Source organism: Misgurnus anguillicaudatus, chromosome 22, assembly GCF_027580225.2.
Source record: "Misgurnus anguillicaudatus chromosome 22, ASM2758022v2, whole genome shotgun sequence".
In the NCBI taxonomy this organism is placed as follows: Eukaryota; Metazoa; Chordata; class Actinopteri; order Cypriniformes; family Cobitidae; genus Misgurnus; species Misgurnus anguillicaudatus.
Genome location: NC_073358.2, coordinates 34442992 through 34468076, shown reverse-complemented (window position 1 = coordinate 34468076; position 25085 = coordinate 34442992). Strand labels below are relative to the sequence as shown.

General features: G+C 37.1%; 2 protein-coding genes across 11 annotated transcripts in view; both read right to left on the bottom strand.

Moving 5' to 3' along the window:
• Positions 1–14911, bottom strand: part of LOC129440148 (uncharacterized) — a 65011-nt gene extending 50100 nt beyond the window's left edge. The window contains exon 1 of the mRNA XM_055199278.2: positions 14625–14911. Within this exon, the coding sequence (XP_055055253.2) occupies positions 14625–14706 (82 nt within the window). The 5' untranslated portion in view covers positions 14707–14911. The remainder of the gene's footprint in view (positions 1–14624) is intronic.
• An 824-nt stretch (positions 14912–15735) lies between these two features.
• Positions 15736–25085, bottom strand: part of cacna1ba (calcium channel, voltage-dependent, N type, alpha 1B subunit, a) — a 160375-nt gene continuing 151025 nt past the window's right edge. For 7 of the 10 annotated variants that reach the window (XM_073861032.1, XM_073861033.1, XM_073861034.1 and 4 more), the window contains 4 exons: positions 24558–24596; positions 21918–22128; positions 19307–19509; positions 15736–18695 (listed from right to left, as the gene is read on the bottom strand). In XM_073861032.1, coding sequence (XP_073717133.1) covers positions 18177–18695; positions 19307–19509; positions 21918–22128; positions 24558–24596 — 972 coding nt within the window. In that variant the 3' untranslated portion in view covers positions 15736–18176. The remainder of the gene's footprint in view (positions 18696–19306; positions 19510–21917; positions 22129–24557; positions 24597–25085) is intronic. The other 3 variants (XM_073861035.1, XM_073861040.1, XM_073861038.1) reach the window with 2 other exon arrangements.

Sequence of the window (25085 nt, the reverse complement as noted above, 5' to 3'; positions counted from 1 at the left end):
TATGTAAAGTAACCTTCTGCACAGATGACCCTACTCCATAATGCACATCTAGTACTGTTGCTGATGAATGAGTCTGAGGTGAACCATTCCCATGAAGGGCTACATTTTAACCCACCTGATCCCCACAGGACACAGAAGGATTCCTGATTAACTTTCCATCTCTTGCCTGCACAACAGAGCCCTCAAGCACATTTAACAACTAAAGGTCATCCTTCCAAAAGCGAAAAACAGAACTTGTTTCGATATGCATACAGTTAAATAAAAAGCATGAAGTAATTTCATAAAGCAATGCAAACATTTTTATTGGATGTCAGAATTACGGTCGTCTGGGAGAGAAAAAGATGCCTTGAACAAAAATCAAACAGAAAGTCTCATAACATGGATCATTTACACGGATGATGCAGAAATAACATTTAACCTCTCCCAAAATTCCAACGTAACTAAGATTTGTACCCCACAAGACATGATACAAGGTACATGAGCCATAACGGATTTGAGAGTGTTTCCTGAGTGGTTGATCTTTTGTTTCATTCATGCTGGTGAAAAGAGCTTTTTACACCCCTCAGCAGACCTCAGTCGTCACTCATATAGCTGTTCAGCACATAGCAGCGTTGTTCATGGCAGTCACACATCAGCAAATCTGATAACCTGATGAAAGCCGTCATAGCCACCACATACTATAAAGACACTGAGACCACTTTCACACTTTTGGGGTATATGCTTTCCAAGACAATGGAGAGACAAGATCTTTTGCATCTTAAAGGGGACATGTCATGAAAATCTTTTTCCATGTTTAAGTGCTATAATTGGGTCCCCAGTGCGTCTATCAAACTACCAAATGTGAAAAAAAACAACCCAGTAACTTAATTTCGGTAAACCATTCTCTGCAAGCATGTGAAAAAATAGGTCACTGAAATTTGGCTCCCCTTGTGATGTCAGAAGGGGATAATAACGCCCCTTAATCTGCACTATACAACCACGACACTGCCATTTAGTGCAGAGATCAGCTCATTTCCATTTTAAAGGACACACCCAAAAACATTTTTGCTCACTAGAGGCAATTTTAACATGTTATAATAAATGTATATATGATATTTTGAGCTAAAATTTTACATACGTACTCTTGAGACACCAAAGATTTATTTGACATCTTAAAAAACATTTGAGGAAGCTAAGATGACACTCTTCTCCCTGGCTAGTGGTTGTGGTGTTTTGCATGCATTGCCCGTTTAATTCATCACAGACCACCTCTGAACCTAGAATATGTTCAGAGATGATGATGTAAGAACAAAAAAGTCATTCAAATTCATGTATCTACTTATCTGAGATGTGATGTTAACACAAAGGAACAAATTAAAATCTGCAAAAATGTTATTGAGATATTTCGCTAAAATAATTGTTCAGGGTTTTTTTTTTCCTGGACAGACACATTGTACTCTCTAACACTACTTAAAAAACTGCATTGCATTATTGAGAATAATAAATAAATAAATAAATAATGCTCCTACACTGTCAGAATAACTGAGCTGTCATTAGGGCAGTACCTGTTTTAAAGGGTCCTAATATGTACCATTTAGGTACAGATACATATACATTTGGTACCAATATATACCTTTGAGGTGCTAATATGCACTCTTTTGTACCAACATATACTTCTGGTGTACTAATATGAACTCTTTAGGTGCAAGATGTATTTTTTAAAAGGGTACCGCCCCAGTGATAGCTAGGGACAATTGTTTGACTATTTTTTCCGGATAGGCTTCATTTATATTAGAATATAATTTAAGATGTCCTGATATTCACTCATTTCAGTTGTGTGGGTGTAATGTTCAAAGCTAACATGTAAAAACGTTACCATGTGCCTCGAAACCACAATAAAACATGTACAGTAATGTGTTTTGATTTTCTAATAACAAAATTTTCTAATAACAAAAAGCTGCATTGAGACACCAAAGGAAAAACTTAAAATGTCTCCCCTTTCCTAATCTGTCAGATGATGCTATAAACTTCTGGCAAACTGTCACAGACACTTACAAACCAAAAGCCTCAAAGCATGGATGACATACACACACAAGTCCAAACAGACCCAAAAACTCAATCAGTCATATGTTTCTTATTTATAGGACAACAAACGTTAGAACTAAACACATTCATACATTAGTTTTACTTTTGTACTGCTTTTTGAAATTGACTATTTTAATATTTTAAACAATAAAGAAATATACTGCAATAATAGTTAGACCGGGGTTGGTTGTCACAATTTTTACTCATGCATGAATTGCTCATCTTCAAAAAATCTTTCAGCAGTAATTCCTACATGAAAGGAAAACTTGGGGTCTTGGCTTTAAATGTGTATACTTTTTACTTTTAGAATGTATTGCAACAGGAAATAATTAACCATTAAAGACACTCTGTCACAATGTGACAACCAACCCCATCACAGGGTATGGGGGTGGTTGTCCCTATAGAGACAGAGCGCAGTTATGCAAATTTGAAAACCACGCCCACCGGGGGGGAACGCGATCCAACCGTCTCCATTGAGTTTGTATTGCGAGAAGCCGCCTCCTTGTCATTTCTGGCTTATAACAAAAAACTGAATAATGCCTAAAAGCTGCTGTGTGACAATATGTACAGCTAACAAGCCAAAGAACCCAGAAATAAGTTTTTATAAGCTGTCGAGCCGTAAAACCCAGATTTTAAGGAGAATAAAGTGGATTGCAGACTACGTTTCCCCCTAGTGGACGCAGTTCTACTAATAGAAGTACTATGAAAAGTTGCCTGTATCCATTTTTGTGTCTTTAAACGCTCATTTTTTGGGGTCGACAGCTTATAAAAACTTATTTACAGATTAAACTTAAAAACAGAATAATACCTAAAAGCTGCTGTGTGACAAGGTGTACATCTAACAATCCAAAAAAATATATATATACGTTTTTATAAGCTTTCGACTTCGAACATGCTAAGCTAGCTAGCTACCACATGGCTTTAAAGCTACTACTTTTGGCTTTTTAATGAGTGTTTTGTTTTTGAATGACTAATATCCTACAAGCTCTTAACACAAAAACAACACCAACATAAAAAATTTACTCTGACCCATAAAAATAAAAAATGTCTCCTAACCTCAATGTTTTGTGTCTGCTCTGCAAAATTACAAGACAAATGAGTAAGCTATCAAAGGCTGACAGATTGATATAAAAAAATGTACCACAGCGCCATGTAGTGTGTCTGAAATAAGCAATGTGACAACTAACCCGTGAGACAACTAGCCCCGGTCTCCCCTACACCCGCCAATTATTTTCATAGGTGCTGAAGAGTCTGCTCAGATGTTAGTCTGCATTCATTTCCCATTTAATGCCCAATTTCAACCCCTCGTGCCAGAATGTGTTTCATGTGCCTGGACGACAAAGGTCTTGCAATAGCAATATTTTATGGATTGAAGTTGGATTGAAGTTGGATGGGACTCCATTTTCTAAGCTGTTTTCCTTTTTCCTAATTGTGCTGTGAAATGTAATCAGAGAAGGTCTGATAGCATTCATCCCTTCATTATGAGCTTAAGGATGGGACACTGTCTGACACCTAAACTGAGGTAAAGTAACAGTAAAAGTAAGAGAGATGCCTCTAGAGGGGATTCATTGAAATACTATCTCTATCTGCCAGTCTCTGCAGATCAGTGTCATTACATTGGCAGGTAGTAAAGTTTTTAACAGAGGAACATTCTTTTGCCTTCTTCACCTGAAACCCAAATACAACTACAAACACTTTCATTTCCCCCTTAGGGTGGAATAATATTTAAAAATGACGGGTAACCCGGATTAATTCAAATCCCCATTAACTTTACAGTAAGTCGCTTATGGTCCTTACTGCGGTATCATTTATATTTACTTGAATATCGAGATCCACATTTAATAACGAAATTTAAAGCAAAATGATTCCAGACTTCTCAATTAATTTAAACAGCACACGCAAGAGACAAAGAGTAAGAATGAAGTGGCTTCAATAGTCCAATATATGTAAAGGAGCATATATGACACACGTGGCATACACGAACCAACAATAAGTGAAGTAAATGACAAAATGTCCCTTTCTTAATCCGAAGGCTGCAGCCTCCAGAGGTCGCATATGCAGGCTGCATTTGTCATCAAGCCAGATTTATTTAAGTTAACGGAGTATTACATTTACGATTAACTAAGAATAATAATCAACTTTATGGGTGCATCCCAATTCAGAGTCTGGATCCTTTAAAAGCCGCAGACTTTAAAGGAAAGGCTCAACACTTGAAGGCGGCAGCCTTTAAAGGCCACAAGCGAACTGAAATGAGACGGTCTAGCCTACGGGGTGAGCATTGTGTCACTTGCTGTTCCCAAAATCATTTGCCTTCAAATACAACGATAATATAATGAACGGTCTTTTCTAGCAAGAAATACCAGTCAGAAACCTGTGAAACTCTGTACTGTTATTGGGAAACACATTAGGATAGGAACAGCTCCATTTTAGGATGTTTTTAAAAGCTTTCCATCTTGCTGTTAAGCATCCTTGTGTGTGTGTGCTGAGGAAATCTGTATTCCTCTGAATCACTCTAAATCAAAGTCGTGACCTTTTACAATTTCTTTTAAAACACTGACAGCATCACTCAGTTCTCAGTATGTCAGGTTTGAAATTGTTGGTTGGAAATTGCGATGGAAACGACATCAAATGCAGGACAGAAAATACAACGGATATATAATAAAAAGATCTGTTTCCTGTTAATCTCATTCGATTAATTGACAGTTTGGGCCTGTATTAAGAATTAGATGATTGCAGAACAAATAAGAGCTGCACTATAATATACAGTCATGTCTATGAGCTCAGAGGGTCCAAGAAGTATTTTCACAGATGGCATTACACAGAGACTTTTCCCATTGTGAAAAATTACAGAGGTCTAGGGTTGCACCTGTTACTTTTTCCATACAATCATTCATTTCTGGAGAATTTGTAATAGTTAATCAATGTGTGAAATATGTCATAATGTGAGAGCTAACGTTTCCATGATATTTTGTTCAAGCACTGAAAACCATGACTGTCTGCCTGTGTTATTAATATCAATGGGATCAATCAAGACACATTTATATTATTTTACATTCAATCAATTAAAAGATCTTTTGGTCTTTAAGTTATCTAACAATGTGTTGTCTTTAATACATTTCTTCACATAGACAAACCTCTCATTACAGAAATTTTGTGAGTCCCCTTGACCAGTAACCCCAGAGGTCCATGGCACCAGAGTGGTGACAGCTTTGGCTAGGGACATTTGGTGATGATAGAAAGGGTTGGAGCTCTGTAGGATATAGTACAGTAGTAAGGTACACATTCCAGCCCCTAATGAATAAAGGGTGCTGAACACACAGGATGTCTGCAGGTTGACAGCAGCTTATCAAAAAGACTCCTGGCCACTGGCCCGACATCAACCCCAAACTTCTTTTGGACTGGGATCTTTTTGGACCGAATTCAACAATGCACATCTTGCATCAACTTTGACAATGAATATAAGTATAAAAGGATAAAAGTGAAGAACTGAAAGGCTTTTCATAAAAGGTTTATTATGGGTGATGTGCAAGAAGGATCATAGATAAAGCGCAGCAGTGTACTGAATACAGTAGACTATTTCACTGTTCCACAAGACTGAATTATCCCATTTCATGAAAATCCTGATCCTTGGACATTTTCTCATCATAACCCTGCCTCTAAAGACCAGCAAATCCATAAACACACAGACTGTAATAATCGAAGTCTTGCCAGGCGAGCAATGGAATAAAGAATAAAGTTCAACCTAGGGCTGTCACAATGATTAAATAATTGTCTCATCGCGATTGTTTGACCTAATTGCGATGATTCAGTCACCGCAATGATTGCATATCTCTCTAAAAACACAAGGGGGAGCTGCAGCGCCTGTATAAACGAGACAGTATCTAATGGCGCTCCTTGACTGACAATGTAATGCGATACATTGCAAAGCCATTTAATACAGTGGAAAAACAGCATTTAAAGAAATGCTGCAAAACTTTGATAATCAGTATGAATTGCCAGGTAAAACATAAATTTCCTAGCCTGGATGCCAGCCGATCTTAGCCCCGCACACAACATTTTAAGAACGGGAAGATCGGTCTGGGGTTTCTGCGTTGAGGAGCTACTATGCTAGACCAAAAGCTGGTCGAACCAATCAAATTGTCAGGGCGGGCTTTATACGATGATGGACAGATGATCAACAGTAACGTAATGAACCACGTCACCAAAGAGCGCGTGTTTAATCTGTTTAACGAAATGGCTGCCGCTGTAGAATTCAGATGTGTGGATTCTGACATTGAGTCTGTTCTAAAAGATATCGACAGAGCATTGATTTTAAAAGAGGAACAGAGAAACGCGAGCAAGGCATTTGTTGATGTTTTTGCCGTCCTTCTTACGGGATTCGGCAAACGTTGGTCGCAACTGAAACTGGTATCAAGGCGATGCAACTCGCCATGCATGACGAGATGTATATAATTAGCGTCGTTGCCAGCTTCTTTTCGGAAGCTCGGAATCGTGGTTGCTGAATAAGTGGAGGGCCATGCTAGGCTCCAATATTTTCAAGCCAACGTAATGGGTATCGTCGTGGATGAAGTTCACTTAACGTTCAAATGGTAAGAGATAGTCTTACTGTATGACTTAGTAAATACTTAATGTTATGATATAAACGAAATGTTGTAAACATAGTAGGTGTTGATGTACGTTCTCTAAGACTTAGTATAATCACAAAAAGTGTCATTGTAGCGAAATAACTAGCAGTTCGGTCAGGCTGCAAAAGACCTAACGTACGTCACACACTCCGTTGCTCTGATTGGTCATAGGTTTATCCAATTGAGTGCAGAGGCATTTTTCGATTGAGACACGCCTCATAATTATAGCTCAACTGAGCGGTATCAGACTCAAATTCTGACTAGAATTGAGTATGACAATGTCAGGCTATACATTTCCAAAACAGCAATTACAAATTTCAGGATTTTTTTTAGTTTTTGAAAGATATATTCACTTAATAATTGATTTTAAATATGTGTTATATGTATTAATATTTACTGCCAGGTAAATCATGCAAAAGATTTAAATTAAATAATGAATTCATGAACAAACAAAAATCCATAAAAAAACTAAAGCCCTAAAACAAGCAATTAATCGTCATAATCGTCACAATTTATTAGACAATTAACTGTCAGCCAAATTTCATTATTGTGACAGCCCTAGTTAAACTGATTTCACATATGATCACATGCGTTTCACATGGGAATTCGCATGGGATTTACACAAAAATGTACCAAAAACACACATTTCACATGTGAATTTGCACATCATTTGACATTTCAGGTTTTCCCGAAGGAGAGACAGTGCCAAGAAAACCCAAAAAGCGTCATTATCCACTCTTACTTTCCTTACAATGTTAACAGTCTGTTCCTGTCCACCAGCCACAAATCAACCACACACTGAATTTCTGCCAAGTCTTCATTTAAGAGTGAATTTCCCACCAATCCATTCAGTGCTTTGAATGCTGAATGACTGGCATCAGTACCATCCATGGGCGCCCGCAATATTCCAACCCATGGTACTAAACGCAGAAGAAATAAACATCTTGGTAACATTAAGATCAGACCCCACAGCATTTTTAATTGACATTGATATTAAAGGATTTTCACTAAAGCCATACTATACAACACTGTAAGAAATAAATGGGTCAAAAGCAGTATCGCTGGGATGGTACCTTTTAAAAAGGTCCTTTGAGTACTGCCCTAGTGACATTTTTATGTGATGGCATTCACATGTGTAAAAGTATACAGACAGATTTTAACATCATAAAAATATGAATTTTCCAAATTCCCAGACCAATATTAAACTACCCACAGTCCTGGAGAGACATCCCCCAATCAGAGAAGTTTCAGTATTTATGGAAATAGGAATTATGGCATGCATGGCACCTACTCTCAAAAATAAATCTACAGAAGCTGTCACTGGCTTGGTGCCCTTTTATAAAAGATAACATTTGTATTTAAAGGATTAGTCCATTTTCTTCAAAATCCAGATAATTTACTCGCCACCATGTCATCTAAAATGTTGATGTCTTTCTTTGTTCAGTCGAGAAGAAATTATGTTTTTTGAGGAAAACATTCCAGGATTTCTCTCATTTTAATGGACTTTAATGGACACCAACACTTAACAGTTTTAAAGCAGTTTAAAATTGCACTTTTAACGCTGTTTCAAAGGACTTTAAATGATCCCAAACGAGGCATATGGTGAAACCATTGTCAGTTTTGGCAAGAAAAATAAAAAATATGCACTTTTAATCCACAACTTTTTGTCTTCCTCCGGTCCTGTGACGCACCAGCACGACCTCATGTAATTGCGTAATGACGTCTAAAGGTCACGTGTTGCATATAAGAAATGCACATTTGCCGATGATTTTAAACAATAAACTGACACAAAGACATTAATTAGTATCATTTGACATACAACAATGTTGGAATTCCTTTTTCTCCACACTTGTAAACACTGGGGCGTAGTTTCGATACGCCATCTGTGACCTTGACGTGATGCCATTATGTGAGGTCGTGCTGGCCGGAGGAAAGTCGAGAAGTTGTGGTTTAAAGGGTGCATTTTTTTTTATTTTTCTTGCCAAAAATTACAATCGTTTTGCTAGATAAGACCCTTATGCCTCGTTGAGATCGTTAAGAGTCCTTTGAAACTGCAATTTTAAACTGCATTAAAACTCTTAAGTTTTGGGGTCCATTAAAGTCCATTAAAATGACATTTTAAAAGTGTGTCATCCCAGTGACAGCTTTTGTACCATTTTTCTGAGAGTGCATTTTTTAAAGAGGCCATGGCATGAAAATCTAACTCTTTCCATGATTAAGTGCTATAATTGGGTCCCCAGTGCTTCTATCAACCTAGAAAATGTGAAAAAGATCAACCCAGACCTAAAAAATAGGTCGTTGAAATATGGCTCTCCTTATGATGTCAGAAGGAGCTCTTTTATTATAATAATATTGCCCCTTAATCTGCACTTTCCAACCACAGCACAGCCATTTAGTGCAGAGAAAAAGAGAAAGAAAATAATTGACAACACAATTGAGTTTCAACTGCAACAAACCACCATTCATTGTGATCAGTGTTTGCACTTCATCAGCTCATTTGCATTTTAAAGGACACACCCAAAACAGCACATTTTTGCACACACCTACAAAGTGGCAATTTTAACATGCTATAATAAATTATCTATATGGTATTTTGAGTTAAAACTTCACATATGTGCTCTGGGGACACCAAAGATTTATTTGACGTCTTAAAAAAGTCCTGTGACATGGCCCCTTTAACAGTGTGAATAACAATAATTACTATGTGCCTAGTCTAGTAAGAGCAATACTGTTACCATTCAAAGTACCATTTCAGGTCAGGTACATTTACTCTGGCACTAACTTATTTAGTAGTAGTATCAGCATATACTATGGATGCAAAACAAAATTTTTGCAATATCCCATAAAATAAACCTTTATTTCTATATAACAGTACCTTTTTAGCATCTCTCATGAGATTTAAGATAAGTCTTAAAACATATACCGCAGATACAGTAATTTAAGTATTGTATCTAACGGAAGAACAGATTCAGCTTTGTACCTCTTGGCTACTAATGTGATTTAAAACAATGGAGCTTCCAGATAACACTGTTCAGATTAGGTCTAGTCTCCATGGCTGCAGCCCAGACAGTCAGCCTACACTGAAGTAATGGCCTCCAGACACATAAGTAAGGTTTGAAGGGCTTGTTGCAGCCCGGTCGCTCATGGTTATCAATCAGAGACAACATTAATTATGTCTGGTACGACAGTATGAAGCTCACACAACAGGTCTTTGATTTACAGTCAAAATGAGAAGAAAGAGCAGGCTGTGTTCAGGGCAAACAGACCATAGCCTTGCTTTTGACAGCCAGTCATTCTATTAAACCTGTGACATCATGCAGAGTCGCGATGTTTGTATATTGTACTGTAATGATTGAGTATAGGAACAAGCCGAGCTCACGCTTGCTATAGTATATATGGGTCATTCTACAGAAAAGGTGGAATTCGGGTGATGGAAATTTGCTTAAATGAACTTCTTTCAACATACCCCAAACTTCTTTAATAGCATTAATTAACTTGTCAAATCTATGAATCTGCAAAACGGGGAGCTTAATCTATTTTTAACTTTTTAATTCCTTTTTATAAAGAATCTATGAGTCATTTATTTGTCATTGGTGTTACCTGTGATTTAAAACAACATTAATGTTGATACTAAATATTTTTTCTCATTACAGCTAGTGTATTTAGTTAAAGGTTGAGTAGAGGAATGATAACAGCAAAAAAGTAATTGATTATTAATATTTGTTTAATTAAATTTTTCATCTTTACCCAGCATTGTATGAAATTATTTGATTCTCAGTTTGACTGTTTTCTTTAAAACCAACAAAAACAAAAATATTCAACCAAAAAGGCTTTGATGCAAAGACTGAAATATCAACGTCTTACATCCCATATCAACAACAAAATATTACTAGAAAGTACAAGAAAATACATTCATAACACCAAAACTTGGTATAACACCAATGACACAATGTAACACCAATGACAAAATTAGAATATAATAATAGATAATGAATATGATAAAACTTATAAACTTTCATACAATTTTCCATCTTGTTTTGTTTTTATGCTTGTATGTTGGTCAGTTAAAGCAGTGGTTCCCAAATTTTTTCAGCGTGCGGCCCCCCTTGTGTACAGTGCATTCCTTCGCGGCCCCCCAAAGAAAATTTGTGACAAAAAACTGTTCTAAAACTCAACATTTTAATACAAAAAAAAAAACATTAAATTATACAAAAAAGTTGTGCTTTTGGTTAGTAGCCTTATTTTTTTTTAGGTTTAATTACACAGAATTCATGATAAATTAATGTATTTCATATAATGTCATAAAACTGGGGCCCCCCTGGCACCATCTCGCGGGCCCCCAGTTTGAGTTAAAGGAACAGTGCTTAGGAAGTACTTATTAGAGAAGTAACAATAATGACGGTAACACCAATGATGATAACACCAATGACTATTTACAGAAAAAAAATATTTTAACAAAATGGCTGCCATTAGCCATGCGCTATTTCATCAGAGATGTAACAATCAAATACTTATTCAGTATAATGTATTTTTATGTAAAGATCTTAACACTCCCAGCTATAAAAAAAAAAGAGTAACACTAATGACATCCAAAAAAATCTCAAAATTCTTAGATATATCATGATATTTTTGACAAATAAGGTAAGACATCTCAAAAACCTTTTGCCTTCCTCTACTGCACTTCTTTCACTGATCTCTTGACCCATGAAAAACTTCAAAGAGCTGATGCATTGTTTCAAAATAAAAGTGCTTTGGGTAGGGTAACACCAATGACATAAATTTGGGGGACAAATATTTGATATTATTCATATTAATACTGTATTTTTACCATTTCAGTGTTGTAGTAAATTCATACAGGGTTAAAGGTAAATGTAAATTAGATTTGTTTCATAAAAAACATGGTTTTAAATAATAAGTACACAGTTCAACTTCCATATATGATCAAAGGGACAGGGCAATTTTCAGGACCAGACATTTAAAAAAAAGTTTAAAAAAAGGAAAAAAAGACAATTAAATAAATAATCTCTCTCACAATTTTAAGGACAGTCTATATTTATTAAATATATATCATTATGGGATTATTGGGTCAAATTAAATGATTAAGGGGTCTGCAAAAGCAAGGGACAAGCATTTCCACCTTTTTTGTAGAATGACCCATATGTTATAAGAATACAGTAAAACATGTTACACTGTGTTTAAGGAAAAGCAGGTGGTGGGTTGAAAAGATGTTTGGGTTTATACATCAGTGTATTTTTATTGCATTTGAAAAATTTGATCAAACTTTTTCAAAGTTTTTTATAAACTATAGATATTTTACATGAATCCCACTTGTTCACACTAAACATAAATGAGACTTTAAAAAGATTACTACATGGCAGTTTGCCGGAAAGGGTTTATCCTATTCCAAGACTAAAATCCATGTTTGAGCTGTCTTGCGCTGACATATCTTAACATATACCAGTGCCATTGTTTTGTCTCAAGATACACACCAGTATTTTTTTGTAAGGTTTGTTTGTAAAAAAAAAAACATACACTCAAAAAAATGATTCAAGCCCTTCTTAGACATGACACATTAAAATTGTGTTCAATTAATGTAAAATACCTCATTAAGAGCAAAAAGTATATATATTTAATTAGTCTAACACAAAATTAATATGTACTATAATTTATTGATTTCTTTTTAATTGCGTTAACACAATTAGTTTGAGTTTGGGTTCTGGAAAAATAATTTCCCAGCATGCTTTGCATGCAACTGCTTTTGGAGAGTAATTTTTTAAATTAAGTGTTATTTTATGCATTTTTAGGTAAAGAGAAAGACTTAATAGTGTTTAATGTCCGTTTATCTTATTAATTTAGAAGCGTTTGTGTTATATATTTTTTCAAATTGTTTGGTTACCATCGTGCAGAAGAGTGTCGCTTGTGGTTAGGTTGTGCATATAGTGACGTATTTCTCTCAATGAGCACTAACTGTGTTAATGCCTGTTTGGAGATCAGTCTCTTCTCACATGCTCATCCAAAGTATCATATGTTATTATTATTAGCATGCTAACATGTGCTTATGCTAATTAGTATGATATAATAACGTTTTATATAAAATAACAGAATTGAGTTATTCAGACTACACTACATTGAGTTATTCAAACTACGCTAAATTGAGTTATTCAGACTAAACTAAATTGAGTTGAGGCAACTAATTGAGTATTGCCATTTAATTTAAATTGAGTTGGACTAACTCAATTTATTTTAATTGTGTAAAGCAATTTTTTTATGAGTTAGGGGTACACATTCATATTGGATGGAAATCCTGCCCACAATTTTATTGAGTTTATCCAATGAATCATTTTTTTGAGTGTATTTAAATGTCCTAATATAACTAAGGCCTAGTCCTGGATTAATCTAAACCCTGTCCGGAAAACCGCCCCAAGAGGTACAAGATGGTCCTGCTTAAAAAGACAGATTTTTAATACACATCTGCAAATATCCAATATTGCTAAAATTAGAAAATGCCAACAAATACATTACAGATATCAGAGCTGACACTCACAATCATCTCTGAACTCCTCAAATAAATTCAGGGCCTAAAGCAAGAGGAAAATCATTGACAGAAACACATCTTCTAGAATGCATCTAAGTACTAGTTTAAATATGTTGCTGCTTTATGAACCAATATGTTCACTGAATGAATAAACACAGACTCATATATGAAACATCTTATAGAATGACGTAAATTGTGTCATTGCAATCAGATAATGACTTTTGCAGACCCACTTTAATAATCCCCAGATAATCCACAATGGTCTCTAACTACAGAAAAGACAGTCACTATTCATTGGGGCAGGTGTCTGAAATAGGGCCCATGAGAATCTGTTGTAACATAAGCTGAATTAGAAAACTGAAATTAGACTCCTTTCTCTCACATATGGACATCTGTAGGCACAGACTGTGTCATACTGGATGGATTTCAGAAAAATGTTAAGAACTTCCATGCGGTTATGGTATTTTACTAAGAAATGTGTTCAACAGCTGTAGGACAATCATGCCTAGAGCTTTACACCAACAAAGTGTGTCCATTTAAATTGATCTCAGATTAAAAATACTCTAGTCTGTAACAGTGTTTAATCTGTTAATAACAAGTAATGCATTTTATACAGTATGATACAGGGTAATGAACAAATGAAGAGTAACAAGTTCAACATTTATAAACGTCACTATAGCGCCCCCTCGGGTCAATATGAATTAAAACATGTAACGTTGAATTAAAATGAGAAGACAAATTGCAGCTGAGAGTGTCACGAGATCTAATTTGCATTAAAAATACATTTATAGCGTTTTTCAGAGGTATATTACCACTACAAAAAAAAAAGGAAACATGAATACCACTGAGGTCTGTTAATATAAAGAATAGATGCACCTGTATAAGATGTATACTTATGGATATTTAAGTAGTCTATGCATAAGTATATACTTAATCATTCGCGAGGGACTAAGTGACATTAGGCACAGACTAATAAACTATACAGTGAATGCAGTATCTTTGTACCTAATCTTCCTTGATAGGCATTACATTATACATATTATATTATCAATAAGCTACGTCACGAGTCACGACAGCATATGCAACTTCCACTTATCAACATTTTTTGCAACTTATCACCTGTTAATATTTAAACGGATAAACTGAAATGACTTGTACTGCCAATTTTGATTATACAAGAATTCAATATTTATAATATTATTGCGACCTATTAAATTGTTTGTTAAAGCAAACCATATAACCATATTTGTTAATGCAAACCTCTAATTAGCCAATCACGTGGCTGCAACTTAATAACATATTGTTTGTATGATGTTTTGTTGATGATAATGGAGTTTTGGTTTTGTGTGGTCTCTTAGTGTGGCAAAAAATGTAGGATATGAAATGAAATGTCTTCTTACCTGAGTCTGGTACCCCAGATCCAGCTTCAAAGTCCGCGTGTAAAGCTTTGATCAATGCACACATTGCTAAAATGAACCACATTTTTGAAAACCAATGTTCCTCTACTAACTGCAATATCGTAAATTAAAGAAAATAGTAAATGCTTTCTTCAATCTCATCTGAGAAAAAAGGCTTAAAATAAAATATAGCCTGTAAAGTTTAGTGTTGGTTTACATAAATGTTGCTGCCCGTGTGTCTGTTATCGATGCACTTCTGGTAGAAGTCTTGTTCACCAAGTGCACGGTTCTCAATCATCCTTCCTGTTCATCCACGCCCACATTACATCACTCATCCAATAAGATGGCAGAATGCCTGTCCTCCAGACACCACAGGTGGAACCTTCACTCACCTTGACATATTTCACTGTTATGCTTCAAGTTACACATAATGAATATGCAGTACACTTCTAAAACATGTTGGGTTGTTTCAGCCTAAAATATGGACAGACACAACTGTTGGTTTCAAATGAACCTACAGAGTATGAGCAATTCCATGCCATGAAAAATACATTTAAAAAAGGTGCAGCTTTCAAAAGGGTCACAATCATAACAGTGAAATGTTACATCTATGCATAATGTTGTTTTTTCCTCATAAATATGCACATGAAAATTTAAATATTTAATTATTTAAAAATTATTTGTTTTTGTAGAGCTGTCACTTCTTTCTTTTTTTTTTAGGTATTATTGCTTCTGGTTTGTGCATTTTAATTCACAAATTCCTACAAAGTATGTATACATTGTTTCCACATGTATATTTCCCATGTATATATCTGAAATAGAAAACATAAGTATAGACATTTTTCTGATGTCTGGACTCTATCATGTGATTTAGGAAAATATAAACAGATGATTCAACATATTGGTATTGCAATAAATACATTCTCTTAGGAATTATATTTTAAATTATGCTCGAATGTGAATTGTTTCAATAAACGGTTGGGTCAAATATGGACTTTTTTAGGTTAATTTAAGCCAACTGTTGAGTTTGTCCATGTTTCACTAAACCATAAGTTATATTTGTATCTGTACTATATCCAGCACACATTCTCTAATGACCACAAATAAAACTGCGTTAAAAGTACTTTTTTTAATTCAAGGACTTTGCTTCATACAAAATGGTGTAGTAGAAACAACTGCAGATTTCAAAGTCTGGCCATGAAACAGAAATCGGGCAACAAACAGTCAGTCGGTAGCAGATAAAGAAAGTCCCAGCTCGTAAGCATGAACAGAGCTGTCAAGATAGTTCAATACTGTTCTCTTTTATTTATAAACTTTTTTATTTTTTGCTTTTCATCAAATTCCCCAATTCATATCAAAGGTCGTTTTAAAAAAATCTAACCAAAAAAAGAACACACCGTATCAAAAAGTATGAAGATAATCCATGGGTATTTCAACATGCACATACATTTTTTGTAGACCATGCAAACATTAATCTTTCCGAGGAAACAGCCACGTTAAGCTTGGATGGTGCAGGGGAACATAGCAAGTCCGATTTTGGCAATACATTTGGTGGGTGAATAATATGTTGTTTATCCAAATCAAAGGGAAGCCGAAGTAATGAGTTTATCGACAGAATCACAGTCTTGATCCACAATGCCGAACAATTGATGGATGTGCTAGCAGTGCAAAGATTTGTGCCACATGAACAATGCAACAACAACAACATCAGCAGCAGCAAATGTTCAGCACATCCTTCAGTCCCACAGTGTGTGTAGAAAAATATCAGTTGTTCAGACTGTTGCTTGGAAATGATTTCCCCTGACAAACTTGACATCTCTGGTGCATGCACATACATAAACATTGCATTTTTGTAATATATTTGTGTTTTGCTGATTTCTGCTTTTTAATCATTGTGCCTTTATGCATTCTAAAATATACATTTCCGACATTTTTATATGAAAAAGATTTGGTCACTACCATGCTAAAGCCTGAATCTGGGTTTCCCAGCAGGTAAAGCTACAAAACGAACAAAGTACATGTTTTTAAAGTGTCATCTTGTTGCATAGCCCTACATAAACAAAGTTTCAAAGAAAATGCATTTGCTGTCAGCGGTCCTGACACACCAGTTGATAAGGAAAGGACTCTCCTAAATTTTACTGTAGTGTAGTAAAATAATGGAGAGAGCTCATTCGCCCAAAACAAATGATATTACTCACATCCTCAACAGCGTCCCAATACAACAGCTTATTCTGTCATTGACAGCCACACCTTCTCTATTCAGCGGTCAAGGTGGCTAAATATTCCTCTCATATTACCAGACTGATAAAAGCGATCCGGCCATATTTCTATACAGCCGGCAGGTGGGTTACGGCGGCAGAATGAAAGCTGCGAGTGTGTATATGGGTGCTTGGAGGAGTGCCATGGAGGGGAAAGTTTAACCTTAACACAGACCGGCCCACTGTACTGGTGCCAGGACCCTGACTCAACACAACTCAACACACAATCACATCAAACAACCTGCTACACAAGCAAAGCACTTTTCAGCTTTCAGTCAATTTCTCATTTTTGCATGTAATCAAACAAAAGGGAAACAGCAACATAGTCTCAGCTGTGCATCTTCATTGGGATGGGAAATGTACATTGTAAATGTTGCATTCGCGATAACCGCAGTTAATCAGATTGAAAACTATTTTTTTAACATGCATTTTTATAACTGTGGTTATAAAGTCTCATCAGGACAAATATACAACTACTGCAGTTTTTTATAGTCAACCCTTACTAATATATGCTTAATGGAATTTCCAACTTTCAATCAAGCACTAAAATTGTACAAAAAGTCAATCGAAGAATTAAAAAACGAAAGCGATCATTCTCTCGTTACCATTCAAAACCTATAACGTGAAATCAAATGTACTGTATCTGCTTTTTTAAGGCTTGCGATCGTAACACCTTGTAGTTTCGGTTACAGCTTGTTCAGTTCACTCTCTCTAGTGTTGATGCACTAAAAAGGCTGAGGTTGCATCACAACTACAATATATTCAAAAAGTTAGGCACTTTGTAATAACATCTGGAGCAGTCGATAAAAACTGTTAGACCTGACAGTATGGTGAAGCCATAAGCGATTTACGTACAGTAAAACTGTTCATCTATACAATACAAATCAATGGATAAAATATCTACAACGATTTAATCTATAACAAAGTACACTATGGTATTTCTAAAGATTTCACACACAGTGATATGTGCTAGGATTTGTTAAATCTGCAGCGATATGAACAATCTGCTTTTTCGACAGTGTGACAAGTCAGGTGGTTCATGTACTGTATGTGCAGTCGGGCTTTTGGACTTTAAATCGTAAATTTGTGAGTTAAAAAAAGGGAGGCGATTTCTTCCTTTTTATCTCACATCTGCTGCTCGGTCAGCGTACATTTTATGAACAGTGAGAAAACAAATACATGTACACAAACATTTACACTCTGTTGAACACCATCCACAACGTAAGAGATGATAAAACTCATCATGATTGTAAAAAAAGCATCATAAAGAGAAAACAGTGTGTACGATAAAGCCATCCTAGCACCAGTCGTCCGCCTCTGGGTAGTACTGCCGTGCCCTGCCTCTGCTGGAGCCCGTGGTGAAGTGGTATCCGTTTGGCACCCCCCTGAACTGCTGTTGTGGAGGTGGAGGAATCGCCACAATCGGCATCCCTACAGTCCTAGGAGACCGGCTTGTCTGAGGGTTCGGATCCTCTTGGAAGACAGCATACGCTTCGGGCTGGAGGCCTGCGGTGTAATCCGGAGGGCCCAGGAAAGGTTCTGAGTTAATGCGACTGACGGCGGTCGGCAGGCTGGAGACGGAGCCGCTGTGTAACAGGGCGTTGTGCTCGGACAACCCGCGGCTTAACCTGCCGGGACTCGGGGGAGGCAGGCCGGTCTGAGAGCCAAGAAAGGGCACAGGGGAGGAGTTGGCAGTCCTGTAGGCCACGGAGGGGCGAGGAGTAAGAGGGGTCTGGGGCAGCTGTCTGCGCCCACGACTTGGAGTGCTTGCCCCTGAGGTCAACAACACTGGGCTTCCTTTAGCCCACCCGCTGCCCTGGATGAAAATGAAACAGGCAAATCAAAACCAAAAAAGGATGAGAATGTCCAAAAGGTTAGAAAAGGGACCAGGGTTGAGAAAGATAGGAGGAAGTAAAGAAGTAAATAAGAAGAAATATGCACGTTGGACAAGACAGTAGTAAAAGATAAAGAACACAAAAAAGACAAAATGAAAGGGCCAGAGAAAGAAAGGCATGACAGAAAAATGCACAGTGAAATGGTGTGGCAGAAGATTGGAAAGAGAAGTGAAAGGCCATGAGTGGCTGAACCACAGACACGAAAAAGAGAAACTTGAGCTTTCATTTCATGCTATCACAATATTCAAAGAAAATCAAGTTGAACTTCATTTATGAGGTATCTGTGCATACTAAAATACAGCAGATTTGGATCTAAGCTGTCCATCTAAATGAAAGAAACAAATGCTACGGATGGTCTCCAACACTATAAAACAGTCAATATGATCAGGGTCATTCATCTTTACCTCACCTCACATCTCTAAGGTGTCTAACATTAAATTGATTGATTCTCTTAGTTGACTCTCATAACCCTTGACCCAGTGCTTCTTTGACCCGCATGTTGTCCCTAACCGGTCTCGACCCCCCGTCCCACCTGCTTGTTAAGATTTTCCTCCTGGGCTTCGTTGGGTGAGGTGGCACAGCTTGCCACAGCATTCTTGCTAGGACAGTGTTCTCGACTGCCATAGCGATCACAGGAGTAATACCGCTGTCTGTCTGCTGATGACGAATGGTGCTTCCTCTCGTGAGAACGACCCCGGTCGTGAACCCTCTCCTCGACGGGGTCAGCCGCCGTGCCTGAGAGGCGAGATGAAATAAGAGGACATTTAAAGGCAAACGTTTGGTTTCGGACCCGCCAAAATTTGCATTTTTATATGATTTAAAAAAAAAATGTAGAAACAAATTCATTTGGTTGAGGATTTGACATCTTGTCACAATGTAAAAATGTGACCGTGTCTGTGAAATACAGGTTCAAATCTCACAAAGTTTGATTTCAATTGTTGATTTCACTTTAATTTCAATCAGTAATAAGATATCAAGGATATATTTTCCTTAAATGTTCTTTACATTATGGTCGTTTTGTCATGATCCTGGCGTCCCGTCATAGGCCCTGTTTACACGTACATGGTTATTTTGAAAAACGTAAACATTTTCCTTCGTTTGCACGCAAACGGAGAACTCGCTTCTGAATCTGATTCTTTCTAAAAACTGAATATTTTAAAAATCTTCGGTTGCAGCTTGCATGTAAACTGAGACAAACAGATGTTTTGGCAGCCAAAGTCACAGTATACGCCAAAGTTCGCACCTACGCCAAAAGTGCAACCTTGTTCAAAAGAAGAACAGGAAGTGTTTTGTTGTTTTTTCGGGATTCTGATTGGCTGACGTGGGCTTAAGCTTCTCGTTACACCGCTACCTAGAGGTTTGGCAAGCTCTTGACAGCATATATACACGAGTAAGTTTTAATGAACACTTTTCTGAAAACTGACATATGTGCACAAAGTTATTTTTGAAACCGGAGAGGTTGAAATGTCCGTTTAAACGTAGTCATAGTTATTGATAGTTGTTTGGTTAACTCCCCTCACCTGACCTTCCCTCGTTATCTTGTTTAGTTTTCCAATTTAAGGCTCCAGTGTGTCTTGTCCTGTGCTGAATCGTTTTGTATGTTTTGTATGTTTGACATTGTTGTAATCTTCAAGTCAAGTAAAGTCAAGTTTAGTTTTGTCATAGTATGTGCTCGTCTTGTCCATCTGTTAATGTTTTGTTTTTTGCCCCCTCGGAGGCTTTTGAGTTGAACAAACCCCTTTTTGAGTTTAACATCTACCTGCACTTGGGTCCCGTTCCTTCCTTCACTGGAAATTATGATAGATTTTATGTAAAAAGACATGTGGAAAAAGTTTTCACAAACTAAATAATGGCTGCTAAACTCAATATTTGTTGGGTCATCCTGGTGATTTTATTTTAAAGGGAAATAAATGCTGGAAAAATAAAACAAAACAGGAATTTCTTTAGCTATTGAGCCCCGCTGTGGCACATCTCATACATCTCCCCTTTTTTCTGGATTTCCCATTTTTCAACAAAAAAACAGGATGCACACAGGTAAAAAAAACACTGACCGCCTCTGAATTTTTCTTGCCTGTTCTCGATTGGCCTGCTGAGAGGTAACCATAAATTAGCAGGTCATGGGTCTGCATGTCTGTCAGCCCCTTTTATCCGGCTAATAGAGGCCAGCTGCTGCCCGACTCTCTCACACCAGGCCCAGCTTTTGCTTCTGCAATGCACCAGTCCATAACACAACCTGCCTGGGTCTCAGATTAGCCAGACCAATGCAATACAGTGTTCTGCTTTGATTTGACGACACAAGATTTAAGACTTAAAGGGGTGGTTAAATGGTATTTCATGCATTCTGACTTATCAACACAGTTAAAGAGTTGTTTCCTCATGCTAAACGTTGGAAAAGGGTCAAAAAAAGCAGTTGGGCGTGTTACAGAGTATTTCTGTGCCGAATGCACTTCGCCAGAGTTCGTACAAGTTTCGGAAAGTTTTTTTCGATTACGGTCCAGCTGACGTTTCAGGGGTTTTCTATACGTATCACTTCTTTTTATGGGCACTTCCCCTGGAAAACCCCGCCCACCCGTCAATCAGCAGGAGACGCTAGAACTTGCAAACATCACATCACGCGACACAGCTTTGTTTAATTTCAAAACTCAAAAATGGCACGAAAGATGAAGTGTGTTTTTGGATGTAAGGAGAAGAAATCCAGCCTTATGAAAACAATGGATAAAGTTTATTATCCGCGGTAGCAGTGGAGTTTTGCGTGTGTGTTTGATTCGGTGGATTTTCCCAACCAGGTCATGAGTTGCACGCGGTAATTAAGACTTCTGTCTTATGTTGGAAATAGGCGCGTGCATATTATATAAATGACACGAACATGTAGGTAGTGAATCATAAGTTATAAGTGTTGTATAGTGTTGCATGACTCGAACTCGCTCCTCCCGCAGTAGTAACTCCTCCTCCTTCATTTTTTCATACGTTATCGGAAAGATTCGGTAAAGCTAATCTTTCTTTTATAAATCTGATTAAAGACTCTTCGGAGATGTAAAGGATGTCATACTACTCTATAGGTACTCCAGATTAACATCAGAAATGCAGAAACAGTGTGTGTTATGTGAGCTTTAAAGTAAGACTTAGTCAAATTGAGTATTGACCTGAAGCCTTGTGGTGACCGGTCGGCGACCAGTCCAGGGATCTCTGTCTCTTCTCCTTTTCTCTTCGATGGTGACATCTGTGATGATGGTGATGGTGGTGATGTCGTTCGTGAACGGGTTTCTCCACAGTGTAGTCGTTCAGAGTGACCTCCTGAGGGCGCTGGGGTGCAAAAGTGGACGCCGAGCGTCTCATAGGCGAATCTGGAATGGGCTGAGACAGAACACAAGGCTGTGGTTAAATAGAGGCAAATTCATGCTTTCGGACATTGATATCTTGGTATTATTACAGAGAATATCTCTAATAACATTGTGCTGTCTAACGAACCTTCATTTTAGCTCAGATGCATCAAAGATAGGGATGAACTAAAAACCACAATAGGATTAAAAGCAGTGTAACATCTGTAGCAGCTGATCTAATTCTCTTTGAGGAATAGACTTATTTTGAGCTTCAACAGGTGCGTTTTAATAGTGTCTGCGTCTCTTAATCTGTGTGAAATGATCAAAGGTCAGATGTTTCTTCTGAGACACAGTGCTAGACTTACTTTGATATCATGTTTTGTAGTACAGCAGGCTACTAATATTCGACGCACAGTATGAACAAGCAGTGCTGTGACTAAACTAATAACATAAAAGTTCAGCTTGGTTCATTTTTATTTGATCAAGAACGTCTAGAACAGGGATCCTCGAGTGGTGGGTCTGAACCTCGAAATAGATCACAGCTCTGTTATGACAGGGTCAAAGTCAGGGACAACTGTGAAAAACAAATAATAAAATACCAATAACCTTTAAACGTGAATATCTGGGATAACCAAATAAAAAGGCTTAACAGCTTTAAAAGAAGAAGAAAAGGTGGTTCCCATGTGTTTGGTTTTTTGATGGAAATGCTAGCGTGACACTCTCACCCTCAAAAAGCAGACTACATTGGTACTGTATTTGTAATTTGCATTTATTCATCTACAAATGAGAGATTATTAAAAGTCTCCCTGTAGTCAAGAATTTAATTTAAAATGCATCTTTGAGCTCATAATAGCACATATAAAAATTAATGTAACTCTACACCCTTTGTTAATTTATGGCACTTTTCATTGCATAGTACCCCATGGTTTGGTTTGGGTCAGGTAAGGTAAGCTCATCTCACTTTGGCTTGGTTAGCTTTTCCATCGAGTTTAGTAACACTTCGGCACTCCGCGGAGCCTCATTTAAGTTGCATTTAAGCATATATGCGAACGTGCACGTTGCAAATGTGCCGCCACAAACTGCAAATCTGGAAAAAAACTGTTATGGTGTTCCTGATTCTCAACCTCTAGATGTTTTTCATCACTAAAAAGGAGTTTGGGATCTTACACCAAAGCACAGATGACAACAGGTTTACTCGAGACAGCATAAGCTAGCATAAAGGTAAAGCTAATCTTTTACATTATATTATAGCGATGACGCTGGTAGTGACGATTCTCTCAGGCCAATCAGTGATCTAAAGATTTTTCGAGTCACGTTTTGGTATCAGCTCGGGTCGCTTGGTACCCCAGCCGAGGTGGTACTAAAAAAAGTATCGGGTATTACTGCACCCAGTGGAAAAGCCCCCAAAAGTAAGCTGACCTGACCCAAACCAAACGATGGGGTGCTTTGCAATGCAAAAGTGCAATTAGTATACGTGGATCTATAAATATGCAAATTCGCCCCCGCCTCTCCTCAATCGCACAGCTCGGACCATAGATATGAATATGCAAATTAGCCATATGTACATAGATTCCACATACAGATTCTACGTGAACTGTTTGTTTGCAGCACTAATATTTAAGCGTTGATCAGTGGCGGCCAGTGACTTATTTTTCAAAGGGGGGGGAGATGCAAAGCTCGTCACAACATGTATGAAGCACTGAACACATACTGTATGTCACAACATATGTGTTCAGCACATCATGTAAACTTATCTGCATAACGTGTGACTTCAAAATATGAGCCTGTTGCAGACGCGTCTAAAGGGTTTAAGAGACACTCGTGTTTGCCAGATACTCGCATAATCTCATGCGTAATCAGAGTTTAGGGTTTAGTTAGTGTCTTGCAAATATTTTGTGAACACGAGCGTCTTTTCCAATCATAAATCCTTTCGACGCATGTGCAGCAGGCTCGTATTTTGACAATAAGCATGATGCATATGGTTAACATGATGCAACAAACACATACTTTGAAATGACAAGCAACACAGATGACTTTGAAGACATATTTTGAATTCGCGCCACTCGGAAAAGAAGTTTCAGAGTGGAAAAGAAGACAGGTAATATGTTTTTAATATGTCTTAAAACATATTAAAAAACACCATATAGATATATAAACAACAATAAAAATCTGATTTTCCCCATAGTGGGAATTAACATTTTGTCTAAATGAAAAATCTGGGCCTGAAGTAAAATAAAAAAAACACTGGTCTGAAAAAAAAATTGAATTTTGAGATTATGAGCATGAAAGTTTGATTTCACTTAAATCTTTGACGTGACCTTAGTCAGTCAATATTAAAGATATCAAGGTTATAATTTCACAAATGGTTCTTTACATTATGTAAACACAAAAAATGACTTTATCTGGGTTTTTAGAGACAGGGTCATGTTTATTTGTAATAAAGTGAAAATGTGTTGCACATACTTCCAGTAAAGTTCCAGGAGAATGACGGGAATGACTCCTCTGAAACAGGAAACATGTCAGTTAGCAAAAAAAGAAAAGACTTATTTACTATAGATATAATAACCACATCACCTTTTATTTCAAAAATATGCTGTGTTATTTAAAGGAACAGTATGTAGGATTGTGGCCAAAACTGGTACTGCAATCACAAAACTTGTGGCTAAAACTGGTACTGCAATCACACTGGTGGCCAATACACAACATGACAACATAAACATCAGGTGAGGGCAGCAACTCCACTTTTTAAATGACAATATCCTGGCCGGACCACTGCTGTGAGTGATATAAGTATTTAAAAGAAAATGATTTCTTAATGTCTAGTGACATATCAGGGCAATTTTATGATTCATTGATATAAATTTCTTACATACTGTTCCTTTAAGATTTATATTCTCTTTCCGAATCACCATTATGAATTATTAACTGTGCAAGATGAACATCCCCAGTCGACTTGCCTTGGCTGATCTTACATGCATGCAGTTTTAAACA